The 20,592-nt window shown below is 40.7% G+C and overlaps 1 protein-coding gene across 4 annotated transcripts in view; it reads left to right on the top strand.

The window, feature by feature from the left end:
* COL11A1 (collagen type XI alpha 1 chain) overlaps nt 1-20,592 on the top strand; it is a 262,353-nt gene that overhangs the window by 132,908 nt on the left and 108,853 nt on the right. For all 4 annotated transcript variants that reach the window (XM_081865627.1, XM_081865625.1, XM_081865626.1 and 1 more), the window contains 9 exons: nt 544-597; nt 695-739; nt 1,735-1,788; nt 2,263-2,307; nt 8,446-8,499; nt 14,228-14,272; nt 16,685-16,738; nt 16,845-16,889; nt 20,266-20,319. In XM_081865627.1, the coding sequence (XP_081721753.1) occupies nt 544-597; nt 695-739; nt 1,735-1,788; nt 2,263-2,307; nt 8,446-8,499; nt 14,228-14,272; nt 16,685-16,738; nt 16,845-16,889; nt 20,266-20,319 (450 nt within the window). The remainder of the gene's footprint in view (nt 1-543; nt 598-694; nt 740-1,734; nt 1,789-2,262; nt 2,308-8,445; nt 8,500-14,227; nt 14,273-16,684; nt 16,739-16,844; nt 16,890-20,265; nt 20,320-20,592) is intronic.

The raw sequence follows: 20,592 nt of genomic DNA, 5'->3' as shown, positions 1-20,592 counted from the left end.
TGGATGGGAAATGAAAACAAAGCTTGAAAAGGCTATCATTTTAAACATTCAGTTTGTTGTCAATGTACATCAGGGCTGGGGACCTGTGGCCCTGTAGATGCTGTTTGGACCATTGGCCATGCTGTCTGGGGCTGATGGGAGTTGGAGTCCCACAGGTTGGAGGGCCACAGGTTACCAAGCCCTCAGGTACGCCAAATGAAGGGAAGCCAAATTACAACTCCCTGTGGGGCACTAGGGCACCATCCTGTTTCACCTGTGCCATTTGCACATTGTCCCAAAAGGGGGGAATCAGGGGGAATGGGCTACCAAGACCGAATACTACCTGGGATGAAACAGGTTGCTTCTTTCCCATTCCAAGTTCTGTCTTTCTGCTGTGGGAGACAGGAAGGAGAGGTGAGCTGAACTCTGATTTCGCTCAAGAACTGGCGGGATGAAACAACGTACCATTTTCTGTCAATGGCCTTTCTGGAGACCTCTTTCTGCCATATTTTATTTCCATCTGCTTTGTGAACTAAAGACTAAGTTACAGTTTTCCTTCCACAGGGTCCACGAGGGTTGCTGGGACCAAGAGGAACACCCGGCCCTCCAGGACAGCCCGTATGTCGTTCATAAAGAAATGCAGTAGATTACATTTCAAATTTCCCCACAAATGTGGCAGTGACAAGTATTGGTTTTGCTCTCTTCTTTCATATAGGGAATCTCAGGTATTGATGGCCCACAAGGACCAAAGGGAAACTTGGTACGTAGATCTATATCTATCTATATCATCTATCTATCTATCTATCTATCTATCTATCTATCTATCTATCTATCTATCATCTATCTATCTATCTATCTATCATCTATCTCTATAATCTATCTATCTATCTATCTATCTATCTATCTATCTATCTATCTATCTATCATCTATTCTATCATCTATCTGTCATCTATCTATCTATTTATTATCTATCTATCTATCTATCTATCATCTATTCTATCATCTATCTGTCATCTATCTATCTATCTATCTATCTATCTATCTATATCTATCTATTATTGGGAGAGGGACAGCAATAAATTTTTAAAAGGGACATGGCAATAACTAACTAACTAAATTGGGTTGGATCCCACTCCCACTCATGGAAGTTGTGTGTGCCATTTTTGGTCATCGCTCCTCCTCCTTTAGGTCCCCATGCCACATACTATTCCGTTCAGAAGAGTCGGGAGTCCCCGTCTCCCCCCAAAAAGTCACCTTCAGTCTACTCCTTTCCATGTGTACTGTATTTTTAAGTTAACATTTTTTAAATAAGTATTTCTATACCACTACTTTATACACGATAACATGGCAGTGTACAGTTTGTACGGTTATATATTCAAGGAAATATAAATAAACATAAAACAATACCAATTAAATTAACATTTCTGGATTTATTGTCCTTTGTTCTCACATTAGCATCTTAAGTATTCTAAACCTAATTCTGTATTCCTTGAGTATAGCAGGCTAAAAAGTTAATTTTGTCCTCTGTATAAGTCTTTAGAGGTTCCTCTTTGAGGCTTCATTGAATTTATCGGGGGGTACAAGTGAGAACATGGAATTATTGACTGATCATTAATGCTTTTTTCTAGTTGTCATCAGGGAAAATACAAAAGGTCAAAATGCACTAGTTTATCAAGTGGTGGTGGAATTACAATGGCATCAAAAAGGTTTCTACCCATAATTCATATTATCTCTCTGTACTTCTTACACAATAGGGTCCTCAAGGTGAACCAGGACCCCCTGGCCAACAAGGAATCACAGGTCCACAAGTAAGTGCTCAGCAACCCATAATCTGCAAACTTTTTAAAAACAAAACAAAAGGTTAACATACAGAGCAAGAAGGGTGTATATTTCCCCGCCACAGGGAGCTTATTCTTGCTTGTGAGCTTTCATAAACTACCTTGAAAATACCATACAATGAACTTGCACACACTTCTCTCTTCATCCTTTGGAGAGAGAGAGAGAGAGAGAGAGAGAGAGAGAGAGAGAGAGAGAGAGAGGAGGCTCATTCAGAGCTTCCTGAATGCCAACAAGAACAGACACACCTTTCAAGAAGGTTCTGAACGGGATCATATTACACCGTTCATTACCAGTGTAAACGTTCTCAAAACAACTTCTGCACCCTCTCGTTCTTTTTTCTTTAGAGGGGACTTGTTGAAAAGAACCCTAATGAATCATCTAAATTGGCAAAATATGCCAGTTGTTGCCTTTGATTCCTTATGCTCTGTGTTCTTTTTTAATAGGGGCTTCCAGGTCCACAAGGCCCAATTGGCGTTCCTGGTGAAAAAGTAAGTACCACCCCATTGAAGAGTCTCCACTGAATTTGGGTAACTATCCTTGGTTATGTACATGTGTGGGGGTACTAGTATGGGTGTCAAATAGGAATTGTGAGTATAATCATACCTTGGATCTCGAACGGCTTACTAACCGAACAAATCGGCTCCCAAATGCCGCAAATCTGGAAGTGTTCAGTTTGCGAACGTTTTTCGGAAGCTGAACTTCCGACGCTCCTTCAGAAGCCGCCCCTTGGTTTTTAAACAGTTCTGGGAGTCGAACGGACTCCTGGGATGGGTTAGGTTTGACAACCCAGGTACCACTGTTGTCTTGAATGTGGCTGCTCTCCCTATAAGGTCTCATAACTCATTTATAAATAATGTGGGGTGGTATCATGGCTAAGTCCACTGATTACAACTTAGATACCACCCTGGGGATATTCACCCTGGGGATATTCAGCATGGGGAAGGGTTGAAACCTGTCCCTCACATCTCAGAAAACACATTTCAAAAGCTTTCTAAGAATTCTGAAGGAGCAAGCCTTTGGTTTGTTGCAAAGTCTTAACCACAATCTCTCCCAAATGTTAAGAGAAGATGATATGACTGGCTAAGTTGTCAAAAGCTTCCTGAATTTTTCTCTAAACTGGCTGTAGTACCTTCAAATTTATACAGACTAGGAATAATCTCTAATTTTCTTAAAAAATGTATTGGATCATCCTTCTAAAATAATGTTTTGGTGTCAAGTTTATCTGTATGCCATCATTTCCTAAACAATGAGTTTTCACTAACATTTAAAACAAAATATATGACTTTAGGTTAGGTATGAATTCCCCACCCATGACCTTCAATAGAATTGGTTTGACACTCCAAAAATATTTCCACTACCTATACATATTGTTGTACTAGCAAGCAATTTTAGCAAGACTAGCTTAAACAAGTTCCTTCCTCCTAGTTTACTTAAAGGTCTTTACTTTTCTGGAGATAAGAATAAAGCGGATGAAATGTAGATGAGCAGGTATCTAGTCATGTTGGGAGATGCAGATTCAAAAACTCTTAGCTAAGTGGAAGCAACAGGTTGTAAACGACATGATAGGAAAAAAGCCAAGAGGTTGCCTACATCAAGCGTAATATGAGTAAATATAATTCATATTTTCATCATTTTTCTTAACATTTCTACAAGAAATATTCATACTAATATGCAACAATCTACTCATGAAGCCAAACTGCTAGACAAGCTTTTCAGACCTCAGAAAATCACACAGTTATTTTTAAACTAAGTTAAGTGATGCATTAGGCACTAGCCTAGAGACTTTGGGGATCATAATACTAACCAATTTTTATCTAATATCCACATTTTCCTTGCCTTATTTCAGTAACATGACTGTTCTTTGTCAACACACTCAAGAAGAGTCAGTACAAGAAAGATGGGTGATAGGATATATTTATTAAAATATAGCAAATATGGAATCTGCCAATCACAATAATTCAGTCAAATTATCCAAAGCCAATGAGGTCTGGGTGGTGAGGTGCATTGATGAGAGGATTTCAACTCTCCCGTTTCCTGAGCCAGTTGCCAGCCACACACTGTCACCACACAGCAAGGCCTAAGGAAACTCCTCCCCTGTCACTGCGTGGTGCTTGAATATATGAACCTGGCATGTGCACCATTGGCCAACGTTCACCTAATGCACCTGACAGGGCCAAACACCTGAATGAGGAGCAACAGCAAGGACAAGGAGGAGGCTCTGGAGATCAACAGTGGAGGCCTTTCTAGGGCATGAGCCTCAACAGGAGCCCAAGATGCTGAGCTCTGATGCTGGGCTTATGAGTAGGGTGATACACAAGGCTGGGTCACATCTTCTTGCTCTTACAAGGGGCAGCCAGTGAAGCAGAATAGGGCCTTGCATCACACATTTTGCTTGACTTTCAGCATCAGCAAGGGAGAAAGAGATGGAGAACGCTCTTTTCCACTGCTGCATATAACAACAACAACAACAACAACAACAACAACAACAACAACAACAACAACAATGATTTATACATACATACCCCACCCATCTGGCTGGGTTTCCCCAGCCTCTCTGGGCCACTTCCCACAGAAGATTAAAAATACATTAAAGCATCAGTCATTAAAAACTTCCCAAAACAGGGTTGCCTTCAGATGTCTTCTATTTCCTTGACATCTGATGGGAGGGTGTTCCACAGGGCGGGCACCACTACCGAGAAGGCCCTCTGCCTGCTTCCCTGTAACTCTGCTTCTCGCAGTGAGGGAACTGCCAGAAGGCCCTCGGCGCTGGACCTCAGCGTCCGGGCAGAACGATGGGGGTGGAGACGCTCCTTCAAGAAGTCATAATATCATTCTAGCTTTAGCATCTCTGCTATGGCAGTTCTGAATATTTTTACAAAATTTTTTTTTTTTTTTAATAATATTTATTAGAAATTTCCAATTACAAAAAAATAAAAAGAACAAAACATCCCAATTTAAAATCTTATTTTCAGTAGCATCTTTCCAGGACTTCCCCTCCCCTCCCCCTCTTGTATTCCAATTCTTACAAATGAATTCAGCAAATTCTTATCCCAGATTTTGAACTTATTATCATTAGCCCAGTTTTAAAAATATTTTCCCATCCCCTAAAATCGACCTGTTCCCTTACGCGCGTTCCCTCCTTTAATATACAATACAGATTAAAATAATCAAATAGAATTAATTAAAATAAAATTGTAAAAATATAATTAAGATAATCAAATATAATTTTACGCCCTTTGGATTCCAAATTTCCCTCCCCCCTTTCCCGGTTGCGTTCCCAATGTTCATCAACGTCTGATGTCTTCCTGGAGCTCCCACATCTATCTAGGCCATAGTCCTTTACCAGTCATCTTTAATTTCGAATGTCCAATCTTGGAAGGAGTCTATCTCAAAAAGGCCCATTTTTTCCATCCAGATTTTTATATTTAGGAGTAAAAACTCCAATTTTATTTCTTAGACTTTTCAAATCTGGATGTCCCAAATGTTCCCACTTCCAACTTTATCCAATTCTTGTTGTTCTTGTTGTTCTTGTTAATCCCTCTCCTCCTTTTTTTTTTTTCCCTGCTCTCCTGCACAAATGTTCTAATTCCAAAAGCTGCTAATTCCTCTGCAGAGGCTCTGTTATTCAGGAACAAAACATTATGCCAAGTCCCTTCCATTCTTCAATAGATAAATCTATTGTCTCCTTTAGTGTGTAGACCTCTGTAGACAAAATAGTGTTCCATTCCTGCAGTTTCCCAGGAGATAAAAAGTTCTATTCAAGTTCCAAGCCAACAATACTTGTAATATCCCTCAGCTCCTCTAGGTGGATTGCAATAACTCAGTTCCCTTCCAGATCACGCCCACCAGTCAAAATAACTTGTTATTCCTTGTTTTAAGCAATTTGTATCCAATTTATAACAAATGTAACCGGCAAAGTCCTCGTAACAAAGTTCTCATTTTTGTTCTTCCGCTTTGACAGCTCTTTGACAGCTGTCAAAACCTCTCTTTCTCTTCTCCCGGCGCTCTCACAAATCACTCCCAGGATTCCGGGGGGGGGGGGGTTGCTTTTTAATTCAATTCCACTTTTCTCCTCCAGCTCAGTCTTATAATTTTCCATCGTGAAGTTAGTAACCTTGTCAAAATAGGGTTGCGCTCGATCTTAGTTGTCAAATCCTTTACTTTAACTCCTCTACGACGGGGGGGGGGCTGACTTCCTTTTTGCGCCTCCCCCGCTCGCTCCGAATTTTTTTTAAAAAATTATCCCCCTTTTTAGTCCAGGTTCCAATTACTCACGGGTTATTCTTTTAAGTCCAAATTTTCAATAGAAGAAGTCAGCGCTCTCCGTCGAATGGCCTGCGGCTTCGCTCGGCAGGGGAAGCGGAGGACTCAAAGCACCACCCCCCGGTCACCCGTTCCGCAGCCTTTAAAAAGGCTCCTTCGCGGGTCGGGGGGGCGCAAAAGGTGCCAGCCGAGTCACCATGTCCATGGGTGTCAGCGCCCATGGTTTTTGAGGGTCCCCGGTCGCCGGCGCGGTAGGACCCAGCCCCTGCCGAGCAGGCTCCCTCCGGAGCTCGGAGGGAGTCCGCCATTCGGCGATGGCGCCAACCCGGAAGTGAATATTTTTACAAAATGAACGTGTGAGCAGAAAAAAAAAATTATTAGAGAGCCTGTTGGCTTTTGTAACTTACTGCAGAAGAGAAAACTTGAAAGGACACATGGCAGAATATTAGGTAGCCGAAAATATTGTCATCCAGCATACATTTCTTCTTCTCGGCTGCTTAATGGTTACTAATTTTAATTGGGTCTCCTGATTTTTTTTAAAGACTTAAGGGACTTGTGTTTTAGTGAGTCTTTTTCTAATAAGAATTTGGGGGCAGAATTGGAAGGGACTTCTCTAACCATTGCATCTCCACTTTTCCTGTTACTCTCTCTTACAACGCAGATGGAAATTTTGGAGTTGAGAGTATTTTCTAGGCACATACTTAATTCTGACTGCAGCCTTATTGCTGCTTGCTGAGGATTAATCCCCATTGTGCTGAGAGGGGACCCACTTCTGAGTAGATATCCCCAGGATTACACTTTCAGTCTTTTGCACCTGCATTCCTTCATTCATGTATTCACTCATTTTAATTTCAAGGACCATTTTCCTCTGTCTCCTGAGGGGAGTTTTATTAGCATGCATGCTCTTGCCAGGCACTCTGTATGGGGGAACATTTGATTTCCAAAAGTTACATTCCGTCTTGTGATAATTACAAATGGCCCACGGAATAAGGTTTCTTTTCTACATTGAAGGGCAAATCAAACCCATAGACAGTAGACAGCCATCCCTGAGCTCCCTAGCTCACCATGTTAAAATTCACCTGGCTCTTTGAGCAGAACAGCTCTTTCTCTCTTCTTTCCTAAATGAGTTTAAAAGGGCACCTGATCTCCAACGTAAAGGCACTGCCAGCATGTACCAAATCAAGAACATGGACATCTTTAGATCTAATCAGTTGGCTAGACTATTACTCTTCGATCCTCTCACATTTATTTGTAGGCATTGCTAGGTGTACATCATCTTTGGTCAACTCCAAAAGCAAATACAGTGGTACCTCGGGTTACATACACTTCAGGTTACAGACTCCGCTAACCCAGAAATAGTGCTTCAGGTTAAGAACTTTGCTTCAGGATGAGAACAGAAATCGTGCTCCAGCGGCGTGGCGGCAGCAGGAGGCCCCATTAGCTAAAGTGGTGCTTCAGGTTAAGAACAGTTTCAGGTTAAGTATGGACCTCCGGAACGAATTAAGTACTTAACTCGAGGTACCACTGTAGTCTTGTGGCACCTTAAAGACTACCAAATATATTATAGCCCAAACTTTGTGGACCAGACTCTACTTTCTTTTCACTTCAGAGTCACTGAAGTAATCCACAATTGCAAATATATACACCCTTACACTGTATTCCCACAGATTAAGATCTGCATGCACAGATGTTGCTATTGTTGTTGATGATGAATGTCCTTATCAGTGAGGTCTTTCGATTCCCTTTGCTGTATTCATTTCACAGACAGATGCAAATGATTTTTTTACCAGAATGGCATTTTTCTCAGGCTTCCCAACTATCCCCCAGCCCCCCGTTATCTTAAGTATTTGTAGATTTTATGTGCATGGTTTTTCAGACTAAATGTTAGTCACTTTGATGTATCTGCTACATTTGGCAAAGGGAATTCCTGCTCATCCCACAAACAAACTGACACAGAAAGAACACAAAAACACATGAAATATTCTGTATTCACTGATAGGTTTCTAAAGACTGGATATATATGTCTGCTTTGAGACAGTCACAGAAATGTATTTGGGGTTGTTAGCACTCGCACGTGAACACTGACATTTACCAATGTTTCAACGTTTCCATTTGGGAAAGAAGAGTGGGATACAAATTCTGGAATAAATAAATAAAAGTAAATGTAATAAGGTTGCTTTTACTTGTGGCGCATCCAGATTGCATTTTGCTCGGTTTGAATTTTGGAGTATTATCTCATTTCCTGCTTACAGATCACATTTCTGCTTCATTCATAAGTCATCCTTTGGCTTTCAGACATTTGAAGCCTGAGATGCCTTATCTGTTGATTGCCTTCTCAAAAATGTGTTTTCATCTCTCTCCAGGGACCTCCGGGCAAGCCTGGCCTTGCAGGACTTGCTGGTGCTGATGGCCCTCCCGTAAGTAGAATAAAGTTTTGCCCATTTTTATTTCAATTATTTTTATATATAAATCACTTCATGCGTCCACGTTCCTGAATTTCAGCAAGGAAATTGCATCACTGATAGTTGGAGCAGGCCTTGTGAAACATACCCAGTTTTATTATTTGAACTTGATTCATGTTTCTCATCAAGGGCTTTAATTTTCAAAAGGAGCCACTGCAACAGCAGATAAGAAATAGCAGTGATACTGATTCTTTTTTAAAAAATAAAGAAAGGAAGAGCATTTAGGTGTCTAACCTGTTTTCTCTTGCACAGATGCAAACCGTCGGAAATGAACGTGATGGAATTGTTAGGATAGAGCTGTCGTTTCAATTAAATGTGAATTTTAACTCTGTTGGCAGAATTAGTTCACTGGATTTCTTTTTGCAGGGTGCAGGGAGAGGGTGTAGCTTTAACATTCTGGCGCTCAGGATTGCTTTCATGTTACGATCCGAAACATGAGAAATGTTAAATTGGAATGAGGAAAATGAGGCAATCACAGTGAAGTGTCTTTCCAAACCTTTAAAGGTTGACAAGCGCATACAATGTAGTAAAAATTCTCATGGGTCAAAGCACCTTCATAAAACACGAAGTGGTCATTAAATTGGATAGATATGGAGGCTGTTTGTTTGTTTGTTTGTTTGTTTAAAACATTTTGTCTTTATAATACAGTGCTACCTCAGGTTACATACGCTTCAGGTTACAGACGCTTCAGGTTACAGTCTCCGCTAACCCAGAAATAGTGCTTCAGGTTAAGAACTTTGCTTCAGGATGAGAACAGAAATTGTGGGAGAAGAGAAGGTTGAAGAAGATTGGAAGAAATTTAAGATTTATTTTAAAAAGCATTGTATTTTTTTTTTATAAATATTTATTAAAGTTTTTAAATATAAATGCACAAATAATAAACAATCTTACTTCTGTCACAAACATAGTTTCATCACTTCTTTGGACTCCCTCACGTCTCCCGCTCCCATTTACATCATTAAAAGTTTTTTTCCAAACAAATTATCAACTTGTTTACAATCTCATATCCACTCATTCAAATATAATCTAGCAATTCTTCCAAAATATATATATATATATATATATATTTTCTTTAATCTCACTTATCATCAAATTTAAATCTAATTTAGTGGTGGCCAATTTTTTATAATCTAGCATCCTTCTTAACATTCAACCAAATTACAATGTTTTTGTAGATACATCTTAAATTTCTTCCAGTCTTCCTCCATTTTCTCTTCTCCCAGGTCTCGGATTCTGCCAGTCATCTCAGCCAGTTGCATATAGTCCATCAGCTGCATCTGCCACTCTTCCAGTGTGGGTAGATCTTGAGTTTTCCAGTTTTTTGCGATGAGTATCCTTGCTGCCGTTGTTGCATACATAAAGAATGTTCGGTCCTTCTTTAACACCTTCTGGCCGACCATACCCAGAAGGAAGGCCTCTGGTTTCTTGGTGAAGGTATACTTAAATACCTTTTTCAGCTCATTATATATCATTTCCCAGAAGGCCTTCACCCTAGGGCATGTCCACCAGAGGTGAAAGAATGTTCCTTCATTTTCTTTACATTTCCAACATTTATTATCAGACGAATGGTATATTTTGGCAAGTTTAACTGGGGTCATGTACCATCTATATATCATTTTCATTACATTTTCCTTCAGAGCATTACATGCGGTGAAGTTCAACCCAGTGGTCCACAACCTTTCCCAATCCTCAAACATAATGTTATGCCCAATGTCCTGTGCCCACTTTATCATAGCCTATTTAACCATTTCATCTTGTGTATTCCATTTTAACAGCAAGTTATACATTCTAGATAGTACCTTAGTCTTTGGTTCTAACAATTCTGTTTCTAACTTCGATTTCTCCACCTGGAACCCTAACTTTTTGTCATTTTTAAAAACTTCTTTAATCTGAGCGTAATGTAACCAGTCTCGCACCTTATCCTTCATTTTCTCCAAACTCTGCAATTTCCAATTGTCTCCATCTTTTTCTAATATTTCCCAATATTTTGGCCATTTGGCCTCCATATTGGGTCTTTTTCGGGCCTTAGCTTCCAGAGGTGAAAGCCACCTTGGAGTTTTATTTTCCAATAAGTCTTTATATTTTGTCCAGACATTGAACACTGCTTTCCTGACAATATGGTTCTTAAAGGCCTTATTGATCTTAACTTTGTCATACCATAAGTATGCATGCCAACCAAAAGCATTGTTAAAACCTTCCAAGTCCAATACATCATTATCTTCGAGAAGTAGCCAGTCTTTTAGCCAGCAGAAAGCTGCGGCTTCATAGTACAACTTTAAGTCTGGCAGGGCAAAGCCCCCTCTTTCTTTCGCATCTGTTAATATCTTAAACTTAATTCTGGGCTTTTTGCCCTGCCAGACAAATTTAGATATATCTTTCTGCCACTTCCGGAAGCACTCCGTCTTGTCCACAATCTGTAGTGTTTGAAACAAAAACAACATTTTTGGCAATACATTCATCTTAATAGCAGCAATTCGGCCTAACAAAGAAAGCTTCAGTTTTGTCCAACTGTCCAAGTCTCTCTTAATTTCAGACCAACATTTTTCATAGTTATCCTTAAATAGACTCAGATTTTTTGCTGTTATGTTTACCCCTAGGTACTTTACCTTTTTAACCATAGTTAGTTCTGTTTCTCTCTGAAACCGTTCTGACTCTGTATCTGTCAAATTTTTTCCCAGCACCTTTGTTTTCTGTTTGTTTAATTTAAATCCCGCCACCCGACCAAAGTCCTGAATCAATTGTAATACTCTTTTCGTACTAGATTCTGGCTCCTGCAGGGTCAAAACTAGGTCATCTGCAAAAGCTTAAAAAAAAAAGCATTGTAATTTGGCTGAATGTTAAGATGGAGGCTAGATCATAAATAATTGACCACCACTAAATTAGATGCAATTAGGATGATAAGTGAGATTAAGGAAAAATCATAAACCTTTGGGAGAGCTATTAGATTATATTCTAAAGGAATGGGACATAAGAATGTAAACAAGATGATAAATTGCGGGCAAGAATTGACAATGATGCAAGTGGGAGCGGAAGACGTGAGGGAGTCCAAAGAAATTAAGAAATTATGTTATGATATATGTTACATTGTTTATTATATTTGCATTTGTGTTTAAAAATCTTAATAAAAATTTATTTTTTTTAAAAAAAGAGAACAGAAATTGTGCTCCGGCAGCACGGCAGCAACAGGAGGCCCCATTAGCTAAAGTGGTGCTTCAGGTTAAGAACAGTTTCAGGTTAAGAACAGACCTCCAGAATGAATTAAGTACTTAACCCGAGGTGCCACTGTATGTGTGACACGCAGTTATGCCAGAATTTTTTAGGGTATATCTGTGCTACAATGCAACATGCACCAGTTTAGTTGTCTAAACCACTGAGCCTCTTGGGCTTGCTGATCAGAAGGTCGCGGTTCGAATCCCCGCGATGGGGTGAGCTCCTGTTGCTCAGTCCCCGCTCCTGCCAACCTAACAGTTCGAAGCATGCCAAAAAGTGAAAGTAGATAAATAGGTACCGCTCCGGCAGGAAGGTAAATGGCATTTCCATGTGTTGCTTTGGTTTCGGTGTTCCATTGCACCAGAAGCGGCTTAGTCATGCTGGCCACATGACCCGGAAAAACTGCCTGCGGACAAACGCCGGCTCCCTCTGCCTGTAAAACGAGATGAGCTCCGCAAACCCCAGAGCTGTCTGCAACTGGACTTAACTGTCAGGGGTCCTTTACCTTTTCACTTCTCCCAAAGAATCCTGGGCATTTTGGTTCATTAAGTCAGCACCAGATTTAGGGCAGTGCGAACTGTTGCCATGCACAGAGTGTTGAGCTGAGGAGGTGAAAAATAGCGCACTTGAGAGCACATGCAGAGCGAGAGGGGACAGGGTGATTTAACAAATTCTGGGTGAAGAGGCCTGGGCAGGCCCTCTATTTATTCCCTGGGAGCGGACCCAAGTGACACATGGCGGCACAGTTGGCCCTGCCCCTGGGGGAGGTCCTGCACAGCAGCCTGCCTGTGACTGGCCAGTTTGTAGGCCGGCTACGATCCAATCAGGCCCCACACCCAGCGCCACCACAGGGTTGCAAAGGGCAGAACAGTGCCAGACCTCAGCACTGTCTGTCCAATAGGGAGTAGGCGGACTTGTGAAAGCAAGAAATGTTTGGCAGGGGGGCACCAATTTTTGTCCTTGCTTAGGGAGCCATATTACCAAAGTCCACCCCTGATTAGGTGTGTTGAGAATTCTTTGCTACAAATTCCTAGCCGCTCAGGAAACTCTAATTCCAAAAGTTCCTTGGGGAGGAAGAACAACAGTTTAAGGACCGCTCTCCCTGGGTGACAACTTTGTCATCGTTTCAGTGCCAGGCAAATCCTTTTTTTTTTTTTTCCCAGGCAGTTAGTGTGATGCTGTATTGTTAAGTCTGTTTTTAATAATATTTATGGGATTTTTGTTGTATTTTCAACTCTGATTGTAAAGCACGCTTTGGGACTTTTTTGTTAGTGGCAAGCAATGCATAAATTGAATACAGTGGTACCTCCACTTACAAACGTGATCTGTTTCGGGTGCCGTTTGAACCCTGAAAAGTCTGTAAGTAGAGTGTCGCTACTGCACGTGTGCAAAGTGTGCAGATCACTTCTGCGCATGCGTGAAGTGTGCAGATTGCTTCTGCGTGTGTGCTGAACCCGGAAGAAAACACTTCCGGGTTTGCCACGTTCGTAACCTGAAAAGCCACAACGTGAAGCAAACGTAACACGAGGTATGACCGTAAACCTAAAACTTAACCAGTGCATTCCTAGGCATTTCTCTTCTGAAATTCAATGTGACTTATTCCCAAGTAAGTCTGTTTAGGGTTGTACCCTAAATCTGAAGGTTAAATGTGCTTTGGTTGTAGCTTTTATGGGCTGAAGAAGATTTTGAGGGGATTTGAAGGACGCGAGAGGTGATGCGACATATATATTAAAGGAAAGGAGTGGATTGAACTGAGAAAGCATAGGCAGCTGTGAGTGTCTGAGTCACATAAAACTAATAACTATTCTGATATTTTGAAGATGGCTATATGGACGCTGACGCTAAAGATTGATTATGCTCTTCAACCGCATGTGGATTTTGCCCAACTGGAAAAAAGCCTCCTGGCTATTGATTTCCACATGCTATAAAATATTTCCATTACTATTTGCTTTCATTTTGTTGTGTCATAACTTTAATGGCGTGCTTAGTGTAATGTTCGGTGACAAGATAAAAATAATCAATCCCCATCTTCCAGAGAAAATGCATTGAATGGGGAAACTCTGGAATGGTTTACATGCTCTTGCATTATTTTCCTAGAATGCTTTGGACCTAAAACAAAACAGCAGCTTCAGAAGGGGGGGGAAAGACTTTTTACTCTAGCCAATGATTCATCATTTCAAGGAAAGGCACTGAAGAGACGTAATACTGCCAATGTAATCAGATCAATCTCTTCATTTCCCATAGGCTTTTCAAAATGCTCCAGGGCAGGGGCAGCCAATGCAATGTTCCCTAGATGTTTTTAGACTCCATCTCACATCATCTGTCATTATAGGCCATGATACCTGGAGCTGATGGGAGAGTTTGAGAAGGTTGAATTTGTACATATGTAGAAGAGTATAAATTCAATTGAATCTGTATAATGAGATGTTACTTTTCACAAACTGTTTCCCCCGATATATATTTTTGCCCATAGGGTCACCCAGGCAAAGAAGGACAGTCGGGAGAGAAAGGTTCCTTGGTATGTTTGTGTTTTCTTGACATAATTCTCATAACATTTAGAATGGAATGAACATATTATTATGCCTTTAGGAAAGATCACAACAAAATGTTGACACGCTGAAAATCGGGATTAGAGTCCCAGTTTTGAACATTTATTTTCTTTCTCCGCTGAGGAAGGTATGAATTATTTTGGCCATAGGTAGATGGAATGCGTACTGAACTGTGAGCTTCCTCTCCCCTTGGTACCTGCTATTTCCACACTTCCTTTCTTGGAACTTGTGGGTGCACCAACTATTTAAAGCACCCTGCCCAAATAATCCTGGATTTAAACCACACATTAGAAATGTTTATCAGAGTTCTTCTTTTAAAGAATCACCACCCTGGGAAGGGATTTGCGTATTTTCTCCAGGCAACTCCTTCCACCTGCCAACTTATGTTAAAGTCAATGAGAATTTCTAGAAATCCAAGTAAAATCTCTTTTGCTGCAAACCGAACCTGTGGCTTCCCCCCTCCCTTTCCTGTAAAAAACTTTCCTCCAGCACGCACCACCAGACATTTATTGATTGCTCTTCTGTCAACAGGCTCCTTTGTGTTTAAGTATGAAGCAAAAGTGCTCAAAGTAAAGGGAATGTGTGTGAGGAATAGAATATTTTGTATACTCTGTGTATCGGAGTAACCTAAGCCTCCCAATTCTGTGCCCATGAAATATTCTGAAAATGAAATAACGAAGCAGTTAGAGTGAATTTGCCATTCTAAAAAGAGATGCTCATGGTTTAAGCAGACCAGCAAAGCCTCACCACCCTCTGCCTGTTTGAGGACTTACATATTGATCCTCCTGAAGGATTTTGTATCTTCACCTGGCACGGCATCCGTGTTGTCAAGGCACATCTCATCACACTCGGCTGCACTAATTCCCCTCAGACTATCTTCAAAATAAAGTACATTAGGAGCTTGGCTAACAACGCAGTGAATGGGGACAGATTTCGGTTTCAATCTATACAGGTATTGCCCTACTCACAACTCCATTTTCACAATTCAACCTATGGAAAGGTGAGAAATAAATGCTACCTTGGATTCCCTTCAATGCATTAAAGAAATTGACATGGCTCATCATCTCTCAGTCTATGGAGTGCAGCCTCGATGCATTGAGTTCAGATGAGATCAGAGTGCTCCTTTGATTTATTTACTCCCTCTGCCCATTTTGTCAAGCGTTGTTTTTAAATCTGATGGTTGGCTATCCTAAATAATTCCAAACTCATGTCTGAGGGTATATTGTCTTGAACGCACACCAATAGCTTTGAGCCAGATTCAGCTATCTGGTCCCACTAGTGAAAGCCAACACAAGGATGACCACTATTACAATGGGGCTTTCTCCCTTCTCCTCTCCCACATCCTCCAGATTGGCTTGGGGTGTTTGTGTGTGAAGAATCCCTGGAACAGCATGTGGTCGGGGGAGCTAGGGGAACATTTTGTTAAGCAGGCAGAAATGCTTACAGACAATATGTATGTAACAGTGTGAACTTGAATTCCTCCCCAAGTCTCTTAAATGAAACAATGCTCATAATTTCTTGAGATTAGGAAGAGGGGATGGGTCACCTTGAATCCTGTCAGGGGGGAAAGTGGGGTATAACTACTACTAGTAGTAGTTATCATCATCATCATCTGTGGGCAATGCTTGGGGATATCAGTTCAGTAAGCATCAAACAACAAATGCATCTACTTTCTTCAGCTTTGCCCAGAGATGTCAGCCAATACCGTGCTCTAGATAAAATACTTATATGTGACATTTGGTGACACCCTTGGGGCAGAGAAAGTCAACATGGTTCTGATGTGACTTTCTAGGAACAAATTAAATGAGATCCACATTTGCCCATAATTGCTATTGAACTCATGCAACACTTCATTTTACATTTTTACGATTACGTTTACCATAATCTTTATTGTCATTGTCCCATACAGAACAACAAAATTGAAAAAATCTACATTAGACATTCAAAAACCAACAAGCCTGCTATCCCAGCTATCCTAGCCTGGTTAACCCCCTAAAAACTCTGACACCCCTTAATTAAATCCAATATACTCCCACAGAGACTACCTTACACTGCGTTTAAAATCAAAATCGCATTTGGATAGAAACTGTTTCTCACGTGGCTAGTCCTAGTCTTTATAACCATGTACCTTCTTCCAGAAGGCAGAATCCACATATAACTCACAAACATGCATTAAACCATGTTTTTGATGTCCACCATTTCACCACACCAACAAATCCACAGAAATACCCAGGTACAGGGTCAGTTATGAACTTATTGTTATGTTTCTGCTCAGATAAACCTGATCACCTTTGAGATAAATGTGTGTTAACCTACAGCTGTGTGCTGTAGGCATATTATTTAAAAGCAATATGATCTAGATATCCTTCATTATCTTTTAGGGGCCTCCAGGTCCTCAAGGCCCAATTGGGTATCCTGGCCCCCGTGGGGTAAAGGTAAGCATAATACCTTTGCTCATATTTGATAAACGCAATGAGACCTGTGGGTTTTCTTCCCGTTAACCAATCTGGTAACTTTGTCATTGCTGCTGTTTTCTAACAGGGCGCTGACGGTGTTCGCGGTCTCAAAGGTGGCAAAGGTGAAAAGGTAATCTCTTTATGGTGCTTAGTTTTTATCGTTTTTATTTTAGTACTAAAAGGACTCAACTCATTAATGGAAAATCTAATTGAAAATCAGGCACCATGTATATTGATGGTGCGATATAAATAGCTACAGTGATGATCATGAAAAGTAGAAGCAGAATAAATCTGCAAAAGACTAGGGCAGATCAAAGTAGCTGTGCGGGTATTTGATTACTTTTAAATACTTTCAGGGGTTTTTTTAGGTATTCGTTAAATTGTTTTGCTGTTTCATTGTTTGCGACCCTGGGCTCCTTTCGGAGGAAGAGCAGGATGGAATCATTTAATTAACACCCTTATTGCAAAATATTGTATGAACTCTAAACCTACATTGGCAAAGGGGCTTCCCCCTTCCTATCCCTTCCCTACCAGTGCCCCCTGAAATTGGCTCTGCAGGGCTCAGGAGAAGCCCCATAATGGTGCATGTGGGGAGGACAGAGGGGGATAATTATGTCTGGCAAGTAGCAATGCTTTCTCTGGTGGGATGTTCACTATAAAAGCCTGGATAGCACATTTGGTTAAAATGTGGTGGTGATAATGCCAAGGTTGCAGGTTTGATCCCCGTATGGGGCAGCTGCATATTTTTGCATTGCAGGGGGTTGGACTAGATGATCCTCAGGGTCCCTTCCAACTCTGCAATTCTATGATCATATGATTCTCACAGTGCAATGTTGAATCCCACTCTTTGATTTTCTTGCCAATTGTTACACAGAATAATAGAGTCAGAGTTAGGAGAGGCCATTGGGGTCACCTAGTCCAACCCCCTGCAGTACAGGAATATTTTTGCCTAACATGGGATTCGAACCCACAACCCTAAGATTCAGCATCCCATGACTGAGCTATATGGTTGGTCTTCAGCTCACAATAGAAATGAAGACATTTCTGACTATAGACAGCTCCTACAAACTGGAGAGGTGAAACACTCGTGCTGTTTTCTTAACAACAACAACTTACTGCCAGTCATTCATCTGGGACCTTCTTACATGACAGCAAACCATACGACTCCACTTTATAAATCACTCAGAAGAAGCAGGCAAACATTTTTGCAGGCCATTTTGCTACAAGCTCATTCGGCTCAGAGAATAGTGTCTTCCTCAGTATAAAGATGGTCCTGGCACAGATCTGCTTGCGCTCACCTTTCGTGGAATGATTCGCTACCTAGGAGCAATTTTATCTGACCCCCGTGGCTCGATTTCTGTTTGAGGTGTCGTAGGAAAGCTTCCCCATTCTTTTCATTTCTAAGGAACAGAAGTTGTTGAGAGAGAGATTCCGCACTTTAAAATATAGCATCTCTCTTTGGGGGTTGTAAGTAATGAGTCAGCTATGCCTCGGTGCACATCTTATGCAATCGTTATTCCCTTCTTGCTAGATGCTGCCAAATCTATTACAGAGCCTCATCCCCTTATGTGGGGATTGTTTTGTCAGTACAGCTACCAAAAAGCTCTGTGGAGAATGGAGCAGCCCTCAGAATAGAGAAGCCTATGTTCCCCATGTGGATCACTGGTTCTGTCGGGCTGCAGCTAACTAAACATTGCCCATGTGGAACAATTTCCATGAGTGCCGTGGAACTTCCCTCCCCACCCAAAATGCTTCGCCATCTGCTCAGGTGTGCTCCTCATCCCCTCAAAATCTGCTCCTAAGTGTAAAATTGACTTCCAATTTTGTGTACGGTATTGCTTTAAGCTCCTAAATACTTTCATATTGTTTCATGTCACCCCCCAATCCCTGCCAGGGGCTTCCAGGGTTGTGTTTTCTGTTTGGAAATCAAAGCACATTTTTTTCTGTGTCCATACTCCCCTGGCAAGCTCTATTTCAATAGACCAAATTCCTTTGATGGGCCATCAACACTTTTGTCATGCTTAAAAACTTCCATTCCAGGTGATACCCTGGTCTGGCAGACAAGCTTAATCTGCATTTTTTATTATTTTTTTTACATTGCAAAGCTGTCTCTTTCCCAGGTGAAGACTCCAAGCATTTAGCAATTCATAACATTTACTAAATCTAATTATGGATGCCTTTGTACCACAGACTCTGGTACCCTGAATCTGTAACAATATATTTGAAAAGGAATGCCTTGTCCCTTTAATGGTGGGTCACGTGGGCTGAGAACTTCATTTCTCTGGTTTCTTGATATCTAGGGTTTGATTGTGAGCATCTGTAACAGCATCCTAGATTTAAGGAACTCATAGAAATGTACTTTATTTTAAATATGTAAAATTAAATTAATTGGAAATAGCTTGCAGATACTTAATTGGCTTAGGATTTCATATAAGTTAAGTGATGATTTAATATGTTTAATTTTAAAACTAAAGATATAAGGATGTTAATGCTTAAGTTAAATTTCATAAGAATTTTTATTTGGAAAACCGTTAAAAGGATATGCATGGAAATTCAACCAAGGGGAAGCCAGGAAGTCACTTAACAATGTTAATAAGTCTAATTTTAAAAAGCTTATGATCTATGTTTGTTTGTCTATCTGTTTTGTTTATAATTTTGTGAAAATTAATAAAAAAATTATTTTTAAAAAAGAGAGAAATGTACTTTATAGGCTGTGAACATCCCTAGAAAGGATGCCAGCAGCCTTGGGAATAATATCTCCCAAGGCTGCTGATACCCAGAACACACTCTAACAACATCCCAGAGCTTCGCAAAGGCAGCATCTCAACCTCTTCTGTGACTGCTGGCCGTGAGTCAGGTGACAGGTAGAAATAAGGGGTGATGACAGGATGTCTTCATCCTGAGCTGAGATCAGATTTATGGAGCTTGGGCTTCATCTCAGATTGGCTCATAGAGTTCTGCATGCAGGAAATTTAATTTCTGAAACTTCCAATTCCTAACTGCACCACCATCGCTACATGACTGTCACATGAGGATATATGGCTGTGTTAATCAACCCTTAATCGCTAGCTGGTGTCTTTGAGACCATATCCTAATTGACTTTTGAACATGAGGCATTTGATGGGGGGGGGGAGCCCTTTAAAAAAATCCCTGAACATATGAGAAAGAAATTTAATTCAGAAGAATAATGTCATAATGAAGAGCTCCTTGATGAATTAAGAAATGAATTTGTCTGTTGCCTTAAGCACCTTTCTCATCATTCATTCTCCCTTTTAAAGCTGAAAAGTAATTCAATACAGCTGTGGCAATATGTGTTCTTTCCCCCTCTGATAGAGAAGCCGCTGTACTAAATTATTTGACTTGTTATGCTCCACTTTTAGTAGTGTAAATTGCTGTGACTTGCAGCAAAATAGGTGCAGCTACTATATGCATTAAAATCATGCATGCATTCAGATTCTTTAATAACTGTCAACAACACTATGATGTGTCATTTTTTCCTTTATCAGGGTGAAGATGGTTTCCCTGGATTTAAAGGTGATATGGGCCTTAAAGGTGACAGAGTAAGTATTTTTCTCTCTCATTCATATTACAGTGGTACCTCGGTTTACAGAAGCTTCAGGTTACAGACTCCGCTAACCCAGAAATAGTACCTCAGGTTAAGAACTTTGCTTCAGGATGAGAACAGAAATCACGCGATAGCGGGAGGCCCCATTAGCTAAAGTGATACCTCAGGTTAAGAACAGTTTCAGGTTAAGAACGGACCTCCGGAACAAATTAAGTTCTTAACCCGAGGTACCACTGTATCTCCGTACCTGATACCCCCCCCCCATTCC

Source organism: Podarcis erhardii (genome assembly GCF_964252035.2).
Source record: "Podarcis erhardii genome assembly, chromosome: 6".
NCBI lineage: Eukaryota > Metazoa > Chordata > Lepidosauria > Squamata > Lacertidae > Podarcis > Podarcis erhardii.
Note: the sequence above shows the minus strand (reverse complement) of the source record. Positions and strands in the feature narration are given on the sequence as shown.